Source organism: Artibeus jamaicensis, unplaced genomic scaffold (genome assembly GCF_021234435.1).
Source record: "Artibeus jamaicensis isolate MK-2021 breed Jamaican fruit bat unplaced genomic scaffold, CSHL_Jam_final contig_519, whole genome shotgun sequence".
NCBI lineage: Eukaryota > Metazoa > Chordata > Mammalia > Chiroptera > Phyllostomidae > Artibeus > Artibeus jamaicensis.
The window spans coordinates 24848917-24865802 of record NW_026521871.1 but is presented as its reverse complement, the minus strand read 5'-3'; the positions used below and the strand labels follow the sequence as shown (position 1 = coordinate 24865802).

Genomic DNA, 16886 nt, shown 5'->3' with positions numbered 1-16886 from the left:
TGAAAATTAAAGACTTTTGCATTTCAAAGCCCACCATAAAGTAAAGATACAGCCCACAGAATGGAAGGAAAAAAACTGCAAACCATGTATCTGATAAGAAAAGCCTTGCATCGGGTATACCTAAAGAACTCCTTCAACTCAAAAATAAAGACACAAAAACCTAATTTAAAGATGGGCAAAAGATATGAGTAAATATTTCTCCAGAAAATATGTACAAGCGGCCCAACATGCATGAAGAGACGCTCAGCATCATTGGCCGTTGGAGACGTAAACCGAAACCACCGTGAGACGCCAATGCGCTCCCCCGTAGGGACGATTGTAATAAAGAACAGATAACAAGTGCTAATGAGGAAGTGGAGAAATTAGAATGCTCGTAAATTGTAAAACGGTGCTGCCACTTTGGGAAATACTTTGTCAGTTCCTCAAAAGATTAAATATAGTTACCATATGACCAGCAAATCAACCCCCAGGCATATATCCAAAAAGAAATGAATGCCCACACAAAAACTTGTGCACAAATATTCAAAAAACAGTGTGGCCTGTCTGAGGTAAACAGTGGAAACAGCTCAAACTCACCTGACGAATTGATAAGTAAATGCCGTGTGTCCGTGCAGTGGGATGTTACTCAATAATACAGAGGAGTAAAGGGTGATGCACGCAGCATGAATGAACCTTGAAAACATGAGGCGAAGTGAAAGAAGCCAGTCCCAAAAGATCACATATTGTATGATTTCATTTATATAATGTGCAGAACAGGCAATTCTGGAGAAGAGAAAGCATATGAGTAGTTGCCCAAGTTTAGGGGAGGCAGGGAGGGAAGATGGTGTCAGTAGGAAGTGGAGAATGGGCGCCCATGGACCCAAGGTTTCTCTCCAGGGGACGAATATGTTCTAAAACTAGTTGCGGTGAAGGCCACCAACGGTGTCAATGAAACACCACCGCGGTGCTGTACGCTGCTGTGGGAGATTTACATGGGGATTGTACCTCAGTGCCACTGCTGTTTCAAAAAGAGCTGCGGGATGAATGTTGACATTGGCATGTACATTTAAAGAGGTGACGTCAAAGTTCCAAACCTTTAAACAAGCATGCTTAAACTGAAAATAAATAAATAAAATCCTAAAAAAAAGAAAAGAATTGGACAATGGACGACCGACTATGCCTCCCCGGGTCCCCCGTGGGGGATGCTGGCATTCCCTGCAGTGGGCGGGCCTGGCAGCGCCCTCTCTGTCCAGTCTGCTAGGGTTCCGCTGGGCACTGGCAATGACTTAGAAAGTCTCTGTGTTTTCCATGCTCCGGAACAATCTGCACTACAAGAATAGCTTTATGCCACTCATGGGGTAGATTTTACTTCATCAATTTCATCGACAATCATTGGCCTAGTCAACTTGTATATATTTTTGAACCAATTGTGCTTCTTTATATTTTCTTAAATGATCTATTTCATCAAGAATCAAAAATGTATTGCCATAAAACTACATATAGTTTTCTCTCATAATTAAATATATATCAATACTAATAATCATTGGGCTTTTATAATTCAAATGTTTATCTTGTTTTTCTTTGATGAGACTTGGTAGAGGTTTTTTTTTTTTATTGGTCCTTTCGAGAAATAAGCTTTTTACTTGTAGATATCAATACTTTTCCTTTCTCCCATTTTCCTAATTTTTACTGTTAGTGATGATTTCTTATTTCTTTGGTTGTATTTATTTTTCCTGTTCTAGACTCTTGATTTAAATGTTTACTTAATTTTCAGTCTTTCTTGTTTTCAAAAATTCACTGGAAGCTGTATTTTTCTTCTGAGTATCACTGTGGCCTCACACCAGAGGTTTGGTCACTGCTGACTGGTGGGCATTTCTAACTGGCTTTTCCCTCTAACTGGGGAGTTGTAGAGATGTATAGCTTTCAACATTTTCAAGTGGGTGGATTCCTTTATGCTCATGTTTCTGTTCATTTCTGATCTTATTGCATTATAGGCAAAAGATAGCTTATATGATTTCTGCTTTCTGGAATTTGTTGACATTTTTTATTTAGAGCCTAACATATGGTCAATTTTGTGATGATTTCATGTGTATTTAAAATGCTTATTTCCTGTTTGAGTGTGAAGTTCTCTGTGTCTTGTCCAATTGTCTGTCTATCTTAAAGGGAAGTCCGTTCAATTCTCCCACAATGATTATGGAATTTGTCAATTCCTGTTTTCAAGAATCATATATATAAAAATAAGTATGTGTGTATATAAATAAGTATATGTGTATACACACACACATATACTTATTTATATTTTAGGCAACACTCTTAGATGTTTAGATCTGTGATTTTGGCACTTCAAGATTTTCCCACTATAAATATCCTGGTTTTTCCTGTTTATTGCTTTGGCTCTGAATTCTGTTTATGGATGCATGTGGCTGGCATATTCTTTCATTTTTAATCTTTATGTGTCATTTTATTTTATATATATCTTTGTAGTAGCAGACAAATGGATTTTGTATTAATTATCTGCTTTTTGAGGTGTAATTGACATATTAGTTTCAGGTACACACTGTAATGAGTTGATATTTGTATATATTGCAAGATGATCACCACAGTGAATCTAATTGACATCTGTCATTATCCACACTAAGAAAAAATTTTTCTTGTGATGAGAACTTATAAGATCTACTCTTTTAGCAACTTTTGAAGGTACAATACAGTAGTTTTTTAAACTATAGTCACCATACTATAAATTATAGCCATGGTTTATTGACTTTATAATTAGAAATTCGTGTCTTTAAACCACCTTCATCCATTTTGCTCACCCCTCTTCCCCCACCTCTCCTCCCTGCCTCTCTGTCAACCACCGATTTGTTCCGTGCACCTGTGAGCTCCTGACCTCAGTCCTGGAGGTGATTTTGAATCTGATACCAAAAGCAAAGGCAATAAAAGCCAAAAAAACATACGGGACCACATCAAACTAAAAGGCTTCCGCACAACCATGGAAACCAACAACAAAATGAGACAGTAATGGGAGAAAGAATTTGCAAATATATAAAGGACTCGTACAACTCAGGGGCAAAAAAAAAAAAGAACAAGAAAAGAGTCCAGTTATAAAATGGGCAGAGGAATCTGAATAGACACTTTTGCAAAGAAGACACACAGAAGGCCAACAGGTACATGAGAAGGTGCTCAACATCACTAATTATCAGGGAATTAAAATGAAAACCACAGTGAGCTATCACCTGCCTGTTAGAATAAAGACAAGAAATAAGAAATGTTGGCAAGGATGTGGAGAAAGGGGGAAACTTTAGACACTGTTGGTGGGAATGTAAACTGGTGCAGCCACTATGGAAAGCAGTAGAGAGGTTCCTTAAGAAATTAAAAATAGAACTACCATATCCAGAAATTCCACCTCTGGGTATGTACCTGAAGAAAACGAAAACACTAATTCAAAAAGCTACATGCCACATTTATTGCAGCATTATTTGTGATAGTCACGATACGGACATAGCCTAAGTGTTTATTCCATATATATACATAATAAAATATTATTCAGCCATAGAAAGAATGAATCCTTGTCATTGGCAACCACATAGTTGTATCTTGAGGGCATATGCTAAGTGAAATACATCAGATAAAGACAAAAACCATATGATCTAACTTATATGTATAACCTAACAAAAAAAAAACCAAAGCAAAAAAAATCCCCCAGAAAACCCTGAGTTCAGATACAAAATATCTTATTTTCACAGGTGAACTTAACTCATTTTCTTTTATAGGCACTAGTTGTAGTTAGATTTATTTCCGCCGTATTATCTCACATTTATTGTTTCAATATTCATATGTTTGGTTAGTTTATTATGGCCTTTTGTTGGATTGGTCCCAGTTACTTTGTTCTGTCTCCCTTTCTAATTATGTGGAAGTTCTGAATTTTATTTCTGTCCCAGTGGTTATTCTATACATGCACACACACATATAGACACACACACGTATAAACATACACAAGTGTGTATGTGGATACTTACATTGTTCTGTCATCACTGGGTTGTAATCCCAAATAAGGCAAGAACTTTAGTAGTGATTTGCTTTTTCTCAGCCCCCATCTTGGCTTATGGATCATCATAGATTTTATTTCTAAACTCATTCATATTCTTCAAATTTTGTAACAGTATTTAAACTTAATGCTTACAGTTTGTGTTTGCTTATCATTATTTACAATACTCATCTTTCTTTTTTGTAGATTCATCTTTCACTTTGCTGGAGTATATCCTCCAAGAATTCTTTTAGGAAGCATGTGTAATATAATTTTTAAGACCTCTGATGTCTGAAATGATTACTTTTTCTTTCCAGAGGGTCCATTTTGATTTTTATCTCCCTACCGAGACTTTTTTTATTCTGAATAATTGTATTTTTAATATCCTAGGTCTCTAGATTTTGTTTTAGATAATATACACATTCAAAATCTATGAGTATATTAATTACAATATTACCTTAATATCTTCTGCTGTTCAATACAGGTCTTCCCATCCCCCCTTCAGCCAAATCCATGCCATTTCCTCTGTTTTGTTAATGGCAGTTCTGAGTGGGGTTTATTTAGGAAAACAGGCTTCACTCCCTCCAGGTAAATGTGTGGTCTCCCTGGGAAGTATTGAGGAAACTGCCTCAGTCTCCCCTACTGGTCCTCAGCCACTGATACTGTTTTCTGAGCCCCTTCATTTTATATCCAGATCAGATAATTTCAGGGTGTCAGAACTCGAAGGACCTGAAGTTCAGGAGCCTGGCCCCTCGTTTATTATGGGAGGAGAACAAGCCTGTGTCGAGAACTGAGCCTCTCACACCCTGTTTCCACCCAGTTTTCCCCATCACAGCATCTGAGGGCACTGTTTAGCTGGCTCAGTCCCTAACAGCCCTTGTCTTCAGTGACGCTCTATCACCTGCTACACCCCCACAGTCCCTCTGGAAAGCCCTGGCTCTGTCTTAGAAACTGACCTGAATCGGGTCACTTCTCACAGCATCCAGCCCCCACCCCATCACCCTCTCTTGCCTGGGCAATGCACTAACCACCTCCTAAATCATGTCTCTGCTTTCACTCCTCATCTGCACTTGCCCAGCACCCAGGGTAGGCGTCTCAAATGTCCTTCAGATCATGCGAGTCTTCAGCCCAGACTCTCCAGGGGCCCCTCTCTTGCTTGGAATGATGTAGGCCTTACCCTGGTGCGGCAGCCCCCAGACCTGCCCCCCAACTCCCCCGGCCATCGGGCCTGCCCCGGCGCGCACCTCCTCCCTGTGCTCCCTCTGCCTGGAATGCTGTGCCCCGAGGCCGCGTGGCCCCCTCCCTGCCACCATTTAGTCACTGCTCAGGTATCATCTCCTGCAAGACACCCTGCCTCCCTACCCAAAATGACACCCGCCTCTGCCAGTTACCTCCAACCGGCCATAGTGTTATTTATCGTAGGTAGTCATCCGACTGGAAATCGTATTATTTATTCATTTGTTTATCTGTCTCCCTACTAGATCAGAAGTACTTGTTATCTGTGACCAGCTGCTCCACTGCCTCTGGGGAGAGAGAAAGTTTGGGCTGGTCAGAGAGTAGAGTGAGCTGGGAGCAAGGATTTTGCTTCGCTCACCCCATGTGGATAGTGCCTACAACATTGCCTAGCACGTAGTAGGCTCTCACATATTTCCTAAATGAGTGAATACATGGATGATCAAAATTGGATAGACGTCACATTCATTTATTCAGTCAGCTCTTGCATGGGTACTGTTTGTGCCGGGCTCCCCGGAGCAGATGGGTAACTCACACAACCAGGTCCCTGCCACTGGCTGCTGAGGGTCAAGGGGGGGCACCCATTACACAGGTAGCAAGAACAGTGCCAAGAAGGGTCTGTACAGAGGTGGGGAGAGTCATGGGGGCTCAGACAGCAAAATGCTGTGGGTCAGAGTCAGCTGCCAAGGCAAGGGGAGTGGGGAGAAGGAGGGTTCAGAGGAAGGAGTCCAGGCCCAGACATGGGGAGGGGGCCCCAAGCAGATAGAACAGGCTCCCAGCAGACACTCTTACAGGGCATCTTTGTGCCAGGCATGGCTCTGGGGGCCTTAGTTTATTAACTCAGAACAGCCCTGACAATCCCCATGTTAGGAAATGGAGCAGTGGCATGGGGTCTGCAGGCCACAAGGGGCTCCAGGGTGGCTGGTGGCAGCCCTGACGGGCCCCCTCCCTCCCCAGTGCTGGACACGGCTGGGCAGGAGGAGTTCAGCGCCATGCGGGAGCAGTACATGCGCACAGGGGACGGCTTCCTCATCGTCTACTCCGTCACGGACAAGGCCAGCTTTGAGCACGTGGACCGCTTCCACCAGCTCATCTTGCGCGTCAAGGACAGGTGAGCACGGCTGGGCCCGGCTCCCCGGCTCCTGGCTCAGAGCAGGCTCTGTCTGTCTGTCTGTCTGTCTCTGTCTCTCACGTTTTCAGGTGAAAGCTGAGGCATGGAGGGGCAGGCTGAATACAGACCTTGGTCCCTCTGGAGTTCTTTCTACAGGATCAAACAGCTTCCAGGGGGCAGCCCCTCCCATCTTTCCTAAATGGTCCCACCAATGAATTAAGGGTCATAAGAAACATCTCTGTTTTTCAGCTCCAATTTAACCAATTTTTTACTACAAAGGAAAAATGAGGGTTTTTTTTCTCCAATATACATTGTAATTGGTCAAATCACATTTGAATGTGAGCCCCTAATTAAAGGCTCCTTTTTTTCTTTGCATGATATGGTGTAGTTAAATAATTTGGAGTCTGTTTTAAGCCTGACTGTTTTTGTCAGTATCTTAAAGAGGCAATGTAAAGAAAGTAAAAAGGGCAAACTTTGAGGAAATCTCAGTAAACTTCAAAAATTCAGTTAACACCTACTTCAAAGGCAAAGTGTTAATAACTTTACAAGGTAAGGAACGCACAATTCTCTCTCCATACATGCACACACACTCACATGCACACAAAACTCTAGAAGAGAAATGTGGGTTCAGCCCCTGACTGTAGGAATTTCAAAAGAGAAAATATAATTATGACTGAGATGTACATAACTGTCTATCCTTCTAGCTAACCAAAGAAGTGCAAGGGAAAATAATAAAGTACATTTTCACGTGTCCAATTATAATTTTCCTAATAAAATAGCCAGTGCTGATGCAGCTGCTGCCAGACTGGCATTTTATTCAGTTTGGACAGCAATTCAGCCACATACGCCAGGGGGAACCTTCAGGGTAGACGTGTCCCTTGACCCCGCCCTTCCTTTTCTGAGAGTTATCCTGACTACAGCTGCCATTCATTGCATGCCCGCTGTGTGATGCACCCTGGCCCTGGTGCTCTTCACGAGTCATTACTGCAGCCCTGCGTGGCTGGTGCATCAGGGTGCCCGAGAGATGGAACGGAGCAGGTCTGGGAACTTGGCCCCTGGCCAGCAGCCCCTCGGTGCCCTTGCTGATAGTTCTGAGCCAGGCGTCCCCGGGGAGGCCCTCATTCATCTTGCAATAGTCCTAAGCCTTTAAACCAAGACAGCCAGCAGCCTTTGGGCCTTTTTCCCTCCCCGGAAAGTCAAAGGAAGGACTCCAGTCAGCCCCAGGCCACCGAGGAGGCTGCTGCTATGTGCCGCGGGATGCTTGAGATGTGGCTGCACCACCCTCACAGGGTGGGGACAGCGAACGCTCACAAGCTGTTGATCTTTTGTTTTTCAGGGAGTCCTTCCCCATGATCCTTGTGGCCAACAAAGTTGATTTGATGCATTTGAGGAAAATCACCAGGGAGCAAGGAAAGGAAATGGCAACCAAACACAATGTAAGTTTTGTGTGTGTGTGTGCATGTGTATTGGGGGGGGCGTGCCAGGGGTTGTACGGAAGTCAACACCCCATCACTCCTACAGTCCTGCGTGAGTGGAACTCAAGCATCATACATGGTGGGCTGGGTTCCACGGAAGGGCTTAGTGGACACATGCAATGTGGGGTATTTTGTGAAATAAAACAACAGCCCACAGAGAAAGCACCTTCTTGCCATTCATTAGAGGCTCTAATGTGTAGAGCAGGTGCCTGCACAGTGGACGCGAACTGTGGTGTACAAGCCCCCTCCCGGCCCCGGACGCAGCAGACCGGTCTCTGGGCTGTGCGGGGGATCGGCTCCGTCCCGTCTCTGAGCCAGCTGCCTGATCGTGCTCAGAATTCGTGGATCTGCTGACATTCACTGAGCCCTGCTCTGTGCCAGGCGTCATGCTGGGGGGCACTCCTCACAACCACACGTTGAAGTAGATTCAATGATTTCCACCTTCCGAGTGCTCAACCTGAGGTTTTCCCAGGCCATGTAGTGTCGACAGACACATTGGTTCTGTTTTAAGTTCACAGCGATGCCCCTTTGCCATCTGGATGGTGCTGGGTGGGGTCACTAGCCTTCTCACCTCTGTCCACACTGGCACAGCCCGTGCCCCAGGCCTCACTGGTCAGTTATATGGAAGTCCGCTGTGACTACCAGGAAGGCTGCCAGGTGGCCCCTGCTCTCTGCCCAGTAGGCCCGGCTCGGTGAGGAGAGGAAGGGGCTCAATGAGAGGTCATCCTGCTCGTCTCTGCCTTCTACTTCATTCAACACTGTTCCTTCTAGTGGCAGGGACAGACAATAAACAAAGCAGTTAGCATGTGTCAGAAGTGACATGTGCTATGAGAAAAGAGTAAATCGGGGAGGGGTTGGGACTGTGGGGTGGAGGGGGTGCTTCCCCTAACAGGGTGCCCAGGGAAGGCCTTGCTGGGAAGACTGTGTGTCAGCGAGGAAATAAGCCCTGAAGGTATCAGGGGAAAGAATGTTCCAGCAGAGTTAGTACTGAGTGCAGAGGCCCTGAGGCGGGCGTGTGGGGAACAGCAAGGAGGCCTGTGTAGCTGGAGCGGGAATGGGAGGGTGAGTGGCAGGCACGCAGTCAGGGAGGTGGTTTAAGGCTTACGGACTCGGAGTCAGGGGGAACCCTTTGGAGGGTCTTGGTGAAGAGCGATGCAACCTGACACGTGGCTGAAGAACTTCACTCTGGTGGCCGTGTGGAGAGTGGTCTGTGGGGACATGGGTGGGAGCAGGGGCACCAGTTAGGGGGTGCAGGCTGACGTGGGCCTGCGAGGAGCTCGTGAAGGTGGTGAGAAATGCTTGCCTTCTGGATGCAATTCTAAGAGAGCCAGCAGAACTTGTTCACAGGTTGGCGGGGGCTGAGAGAGGAGGAAAGTAATCGAGGATGACTCCGTGACGTGGGGCATGAGTCACTTTCAGAAACCGGAAGTACAGTAACGGGGCCGGGGGAGACGAGGAGCTGGGTTTTAGATCTCGTTAGTGTGAGTAGCCAGGTAGCAATCCAGCGGAGATGCCAAGACAGCCGTCAGATACACCCTCCTGGAGGTAAACCTGGGCAGTCAGCGGCATGGGGATAAGTCAGCACCCAAGGGAGTGGTTGCACACAGTCGGGGGGCCTGGAACTGAGGCTGGGACACTCGGTGTTGTGACGTGGGGGACTGAGGGGGAAGCAGCAGGAGGGATTGAGCACTCAGGGGTGTTCGAGGACCAGAATGCCATGTCGCTGAGTCAGGCAAAGTCCATGCCTCAAGAACAGGGGCCACCAGCCAGGATGGGCACTGCTCAGAAGTCTCTAGATGAGGCTTGGGAACTGACCACTGATTTAGCATTAGGCTCAGGCCCCCTCCACTGGCCCAACATCCTGGACAGAGAGAGCCCTATGGAGCCATCCCCACTCAGTCTTGAGCTTCATAGGGTGGGTGACCTGAAGAGGGTTTGCTAAGGCCTTTCACAAACCCCTTCTGTGTTCCTCCCAGCAGCCCTGGGTGGGCGGTGGGGAGCAGGGCACTTCAGATCAAAGTAAAGGAGACCCAGGAGGTTAGGTGGCTTCCAGGGGCCTCACACTTCTGAGTAGTACCCCTTCCACCCCGAACCCCGGTATAAAAACAATGCTGCTGCCTCATTTATCATTTGGCTAAATACTCTGCAAGCTACTATAGACAATATGCTCATCTTAGAGCTCATAAAACCAGTTTCTCTTCAGCTGACCAAGGCGGGTGGCCCCACCCAGTGCAGAAGGTGGCTTTTCCTAGTCTTTTAGTGGAATCACATGGTACTACTGGTCACTGCAGAGCCTCCCTTGGTTTAGGTCTTGTTGCTACCAAAATCCTAGAATTCTAAGAGCCAGCTAATACACATCAGTGTTTCTTCAGTGGTAGAGGCAGGACCCCCAGAAAGGAGGTGGAGAGTGTTGGGGACCTGGGGATACGACAGCTCGTGTACTGCTGAGTGATGCGGTGGCACAGACAGCTGTGACGTGAGGCTCTGGAACCTGGGGCTTACTGAGCTGGCAGAACTATAGGACACACAAGGGCTCCAGGTAGGGCACAGCCACAGCTGCAGGGGCTATTCCGTTTCCCCTCTGGGTGTGCACAGGGAAGCACATGGTCCTGGCCTCACGAGGTCACAGAGGACTCTGGTGCCGGGTGTACTGGGACACCTACCACACCTGAAAGAAGCTCCAAAGGTGACCTCAGTATCCCTACCTGGCCTCGCCAGGTGGGAAGTGGAACATGAACCTGGTTCAAACCTTGAATCTCCACAGTGTGGCCTTGGGCAGGTATGTTGCCACTTCAAGCTCAGTTTTTCCAGCTGCAAAATGGAGACACTCGCTCACCTCAGACAGTTAAGATAAGGGTTGAGGGAGGTCAGGGATATTGAGACCTGCGTGGGAGGCCAAACAGCCCACAGTCATCTCAAACAACATCCTTAAGTCTGGCAGCCCGTGGGGCAGGGCAGTTTCCTTTCGGGCTTATCAGCGGCTCAAGTATTAGTCAGATGAGTGTTTCTGAGGCCCAGCCCTGCCCTTTGCGCGCTGACCTTTGTGTCTGAGCGGCTACCGGGGACCCTCCTCCTGCCGATGCCGCAGCCCTGTGTGAGCGTCTGCCCTCTCACCGGGATACCTGATGGAGGGAATGAGTAGGACGTGTTCACAAATACTCCTCTGAAACAACTTACCTCCCCCACCCCGTGTTTAAAGTGCTGGTCGTTTTTATTCTATTTACTGTGCTTTTCTTTTTCGAATGTGTTATAATGAAATGCCTTAATTTTGTAATGAGGAAGAAATCAGGAAAAATTCCAAAGGCCTTCAGTCCGGTCACAGCTGGCTCGCCTCCATCTCGTGCGGGAGGCCGTGCGTGCCGGGTGATCCCCACGTGCTCTCCTCCCGTGGGGCAACGGGGTGAGCCCCTCCTGACTTTGTGGGCTCCCTGTTACAGGTGCAGACAAGTGCTCGGGACTGTGTCCTGACCTCGTGGGGCCTTTGTTCTCACCCCTCTGCCTGGCCTGGTGTGGGCATGGCCCTCACAACCCTTTCTGCAAGGTCACGCTGGCCATATCTCCCAATGTGCGGCTGCCTTTCGGCCCAGTGCTGATTACTGTGCATCGAACGTGCAGGCACAAGCCTCAGCAAACGAGGCTGAGCTCAGAGCTGGGAGCTGCAGACAAGCTGGGCTGGGCAGCCTGGTTGGGGTGGGAGGCGCGGACTGGCCCGCGGTCACCGGGTTCAGCGTCCTGGCCATGGCACAGCCTCACCTCAGCTGTTCCTGCCGAGTCTCCTCTGGAGGCCTGGGAAGAGGGAGATGCTCCCCCAAGGTAGAGAAAGAGGCCTCAGGAAGAAAAACGAGCGGAATCAGAATGTATTTGGGTTTGACAAATGAAAGTCTTTAGTCTTCAAATATATAAAAAGATCATTTTAATTCTATTTTTAGGGAGCTATTAAATATCTCTGTGGTGAGAGAACAAGAGGGACTTGAAAAAATTGTCAGTGAAACTTCCCGGGCCTCAGTGAGAAGCCACTGGAGGGCCCAGGGGTTGCGGGAGCCGGGTTCCGGGGGGCCTTTAAAAGTGAGTGGTTCCTTGGGACGTCTGAGAACTCGAGTTTTTAGGGAACAGGTCTGTGCGGATCTCAGTGCCACTTTTACCCAAAGTGAGCTTTGCCTTCCAGATTTCGTACATAGAAACCAGTGCCAAGGACCCACCGCTCAACGTGGATAAAGCCTTCCACGACCTGGTTAGAGTAATTAGGTGAGTACCACACGCCTCCCTAGAAATGGGCCTCTGTCTGCAGCAAGATGGGCACCAGGAGGGCTGGAGGAACAAAGTTCCTTGATCCAAGGTTGAGGCTGGGCATTTTGGGGCCTGTTTTTAGATTTCTTGCCCCTCTGTTTATTTCTTCATCCCTCCCCTCTGCCCACCTACCTTTGCCCACCCCACTGCCTGTGAGGGAAGTTCATCACCAGCCAAAGGGAAGTGCCTTCTGCCCGAGGCAGCAGCTCAGCCTCCTGCCCGGCCTCCCCTGGGTTCTGCAGGTCAGCTAGTGAGGCAGCCCCTCCATCCTGCCTTCGTGTGTCCCCAGCCCCGCGGCTGCCCTTTGACATTTCACCTGAATGAACCACCTTTCCCATTTCCAAAATCTTCATGTACAGAGCAGCCTAACCAGCGGTCCCCAAACACCATGCCTTCAGCATGTTGCCTTCGGCTGGTTGTTGTGAAACCCCCCGGGCAGGGCTCTAACACTGTCCTTCCAATCCTGCCGCCCCGCAGCCCCCAACGCATTAAACAGGTGCAGCCGCCCGTGCTCCACAGCCTCCCAGCGTGGAGTGAGACATTGCAGCTTCATCCTGTGCACTCTTGAAATTCTTTTTCTCCTGGACATTTTGTCTCCATTTAGGATGTGCTATCACTAGGAGGTAGTGAAGTCTTGGGTGCAGACCTCTAGTTCCAAGGCATGGGAAAAATGAACAGAAAATATACATAAAGCTTTTGTACTTGGTTGACCTGCCATTTTAGTTAAAACACGAACCATGGAAATGCAGGTCAACGCTATGTAGCACATAATGTAGAGCACGAGTTAGATCAGCGTGGCCTCAGAGTGATGCGCACCGGGAGGACGGCAGGCAGGTGTTGCCCTCTCCCCCTCCCCTTGCCTCAGAGACACTGTCCGGGCTTTGCCCTCCCCCAGCACCTAGGACAGCAGTGTCCCCCAAGCCCCCTCCCCGCTCCTGCACGTTGGCCAGTGAGGCAGCTCCCTCCATCCTGCCCTCATGAGCCCCAGCCCCGCAGACCCAGGGCCAAGGGAGGAAAGGGACAGGGAGAAGCAAAGCCCATTCTGACTTTGGTTTTCTGCCCTTCACTGTCTCAAAAGGCAGCAGATTCCGGAAAAAAGCCAGAAGAAGAAGAAGAAGACCAAATGGCGGGGAGACCGGGCCACTGGCACCCACAAACTTCAGTGTGTGATATTGTGATGGGCCTGAGGCCCTGGGCGCAGTGACCGTGCACTGGCCAGGCCTCAGGACCCCTCTGCTGCCTAACCTCACTGAAAACCATTTCTAACCATGACCCTTGACCCGAGGACTTGGCACAGGAAGGGAGAGAGGGAGGGTGGGCAGGGAGGAGACTGGGTTTGGCTTCACCAAAAGGGCACAGGCCTCCCTGTGTCTCACAAGACACAGGGAAGCACCACTACACAGAAGCAGCACCTGAGCCCCTCACGCTGATTCAGCCCGATTCCTCCCCACCTTTTGGTGGCTGTGCTGTTTTTGGTTTTGGTTTTTGTTTTTTTTGACTACGTAGTACTGGTTTGAGGTGGAAGCGTTTATCCACCACATACAGGGTGCAAAACAAGCCATGACCCAACTCCCCCCTTGTCTCCAGTCCACAGTGTATGAGATTGAGTGTCTTTTGTAGATTTTTTAATTATTTTAGTGATTATTATTGTATCAAGGGGGTCTGTGCCCACTGCCTAGTGAACTTTCAAGTCTTTAGCAGATCTCTCTGACAACCTGTCTGGAAAATTGTGGTTCTGTGTTTTTTTTTTAACTGAGTTTTCCCAGCAGTGCCAAAACTCAGCTTAGTATGAAAGTGCAGTGGCCGTGAGACTGGAAGTGCATGGAGGCTGCAGCTGGAGCCTCGGGAGAAGCAGACCCTGCGTGTGGCCTATAAACTGGAGAGACGAGAGACGTGTTTACCTGGAGGGCTTTACTGCAGACGTTAGGAACGGACTTTATTTTGCCCAGGGGAGAGGCTGGCACGAGCATGTCCGTTCTAAAAGGGGCGTTGTTATCCTGAAAATGTATAAACTCAAGTGAGCGGACCTGCCCGTATGTTCCTTCCTTCTCCAGTCAGTGTGGGTTCACTTCTGCTCTTCCCAGCCGGTGACAGGGCTTCCTCCCCTCGCCGGTGCTGCCTGGTGCCTCTCCGACACCCACCCGCTGACACAGGCCCACACGCTTCTCCACGTCAGAGTAAGCTGACGTGGATGCCATCCAGGAAGTTCTGGTCTGTGCTGAATCTCACCCGCAAGTGATCCGGTACTGGTCCTTCTGTGACAGCACCAACGTCTGAAACCATTTCCCCTCTGATCCACTGACAACCACTTCTCACACCCAGTAAATAATGGCCCTCTTTAAGCCTTTGCAAACTGAGCATCAGGTTGCCTTTTTGGCACCTGCTTTTGTTATCCCCCTTGGATCTTAACTGTAACATATGATTGGAGGAGAAAGGAAGGTGGAGGTGATGGTATCACTCTCATATGCATGTTTCTACAGGGGACAGTCACCCAGCTCCCTGACGATGTTCACCTCCCTCTCGGGTGCTGCTGCTGAGATCCAAAGACTGGAATTGGGGGCCGGGGTGGCAGAGGAGGGGCAGCAGAACAGCAGGGCACCCCCGAGAGGGGGTCAGAAGATCAGCAGCGCAGCTAGTGAACCTGATTTCCTAAATGTTATGTGTCAGGTCACTAGGCAAACTAGAGCATCCCTAGCAGGTGGCCTGGCCACCGTTTGGAGAAAGGACCCCGTGGAAAATGAGTGCCCAGCTGGATGTTGGGACACCTGGGTCCTCCAGTTTTGACAGTGTGCTGAGTTGCTAACTCGGCGAGACCACCAGCACCACGGGGCCAGCCCAAGAGCGATCCTGCTGCAGAATGAAACCATTGAGACTTTTGCTGGAAATCAAATCAAACTTCTTTATCTGTGTAAATGGCCTCTTTTTCTGTTATCTTAAAAGAAATGATAACAAAGAACATTCCAGATGAGGAATCTCACAGCTTCCCAAGATTCTATAATGTCCATTGAGGGGCACTGTAAACATGAGCAGGACAAGGCTCTTTCCAACCCTGATGCTCCTGTGCCAGCAGCTGTGTGCAGGTTGACTGGCAGCTGCAAACTGGAGGTCAGGCAGACGCGGGGCAGGAGGGAGGGAGTCGGGATGGAGGTGCTTTGCACCTAGGCAGTGGTGGAGTGGGACCAGAAGCCCCACGCACAGGGCAGTGTCCACTGCTGGGAAACATCTCTGGGGCGTAGACCACCACCAGCACACCCCGCCCTCCGTGGAGCCGGCAACTCCCTGAATGCTACACGGAGAGTCTTAGAAGCAGAGCAGCTGGTGTAGAATGAAAAGCCTGTAGCCAGGAAGGTAACCAGGCAAATGGGGTTCCAACTACTTCTAGTCCACCACCCCAACCCCACCAAACAGGGGCGGTGCCCTGCCCCTTCCCCAGCCCCACCTTGCAGGGCATCATCCTGCCCTCATCCCACAGCTGAACTCCACAGTGCCCTAGAGAGAAACTGGTGAAGGGGGCGGCCTTCTGCAACCTCTGCTGTTGACCAATGGTCAGCCTTCATCTCCCATGACCTCATTTTCCTCATAGGTGAGATGGGTGAATAACACTTTTAAAAGATAGTCCTTTGTTTTTTAGAGAATCACAGGCCCTTGTGGCAGTGAAGGCTCCAGATAGGCCAGTGTGCCCTGCGGCATCCCCGGTGCAGTTTCTCCTTGGTCACCTGGCAGGGTCAGTCTGGGAAGCAGCTGGCCATGCTACTCCATGACTGAGGAGCCCAGTGGGACTCATGTCTTTCATGACATCCCAGCATTCCCACTATTTTTCCGGACTGCTTGAATGGTACATCCCCTGGAGCACACCCTTCCTGAAATCCTATCACCCCATGCCTTTGCACTGTGTGCTCTCAGATTTCCTTCTAAAATTCTGACATTCTCCCCCTTTAAGGGCTCCTTTTCTCCCCAGCAGGTAATCCTAGCCATCTTCCCCACCCCCATGGCCTGGGGGTATGGCCACTGACTTCCTCTGCACTTTGCCACACAGGAGAAGTTTAGACGGTTTTTCTTAGGACTTCGCCTACCACCTTCCTGTGCCGCTTGCTGTGGAGAGTGCCTGGTGGCCCAGTGTGGCCTGTCTCACTTTGCCAGATGTGACCCACTAACACCTGGCAGCGCTAACTCAGAGGCCCTTCGTGTGTTGCAGGAAATCCAGAGCCGTAGAGAGGCTTCCTCCACTGGCAGCCCTTTGGATTAGAAATTCCATGTCGGGTTTACTTAAAAGGAAAGATACTTGAATAACAGAGCGCCTGTGAGCGCCCAGCTTCTGTTACACAGTAGTAACAGGTGGCCATTGTCATGAAACGAGAGTGATGCCTGAAGATCTCGGCGATGCTTGAGCCTTTTATGTAACTTTTTATTAAGTCTTTGTGTATCTCAGTTCATTAATAAAGAACAGAAGAGGAACACCTGTCTGTCTTCTTTCCTCTTATTCCAATAGTCCTCAAGTTTTGCTGGAAACATTGTGAGTTGCCGGTGTCTGGCTCTGAACACCCATCTGTTGCAGGCAAACCTGAAGTAAGGAGACCGCTGGGGGCCACGCGAAATGTCTCCTTCCTGCAAGAAGCTGGAAGGTGAGTGCAGCAGTGTGTGGAGACACGGCCTCCTGACGTTTGGCAGCCCTGGATTTGAGCTCTGACACCAGCCTTTCTGTGCCTTAGAGCAAGTTCCCTGCTTTGAAGTTCAGTGGCCCGGCCTGCGAGTGGAGCAGGAGTGTGCACCTCCTTAG

At 48.9% G+C, this 16886-nt stretch overlaps 1 protein-coding gene across 6 annotated transcripts in view; it reads left to right on the top strand.

Annotated features, from left to right (window-relative positions):
* Positions 1-16568, top strand: part of MRAS (muscle RAS oncogene homolog) — a 54654-nt gene extending 38086 nt beyond the window's left edge. For all 6 annotated transcript variants that reach the window (XM_037139423.2, XM_037139427.2, XM_037139422.2 and 3 more), the window contains 4 exons: positions 6194-6347; positions 7684-7783; positions 11988-12067; positions 13188-16568. In XM_037139423.2, the coding sequence (XP_036995318.1) occupies positions 6194-6347; positions 7684-7783; positions 11988-12067; positions 13188-13287 (434 nt within the window). In that variant the 3' untranslated portion in view covers positions 13288-16568. The remainder of the gene's footprint in view (positions 1-6193; positions 6348-7683; positions 7784-11987; positions 12068-13187) is intronic.
* Positions 16569-16886: the final 318 nt, after the last annotated feature.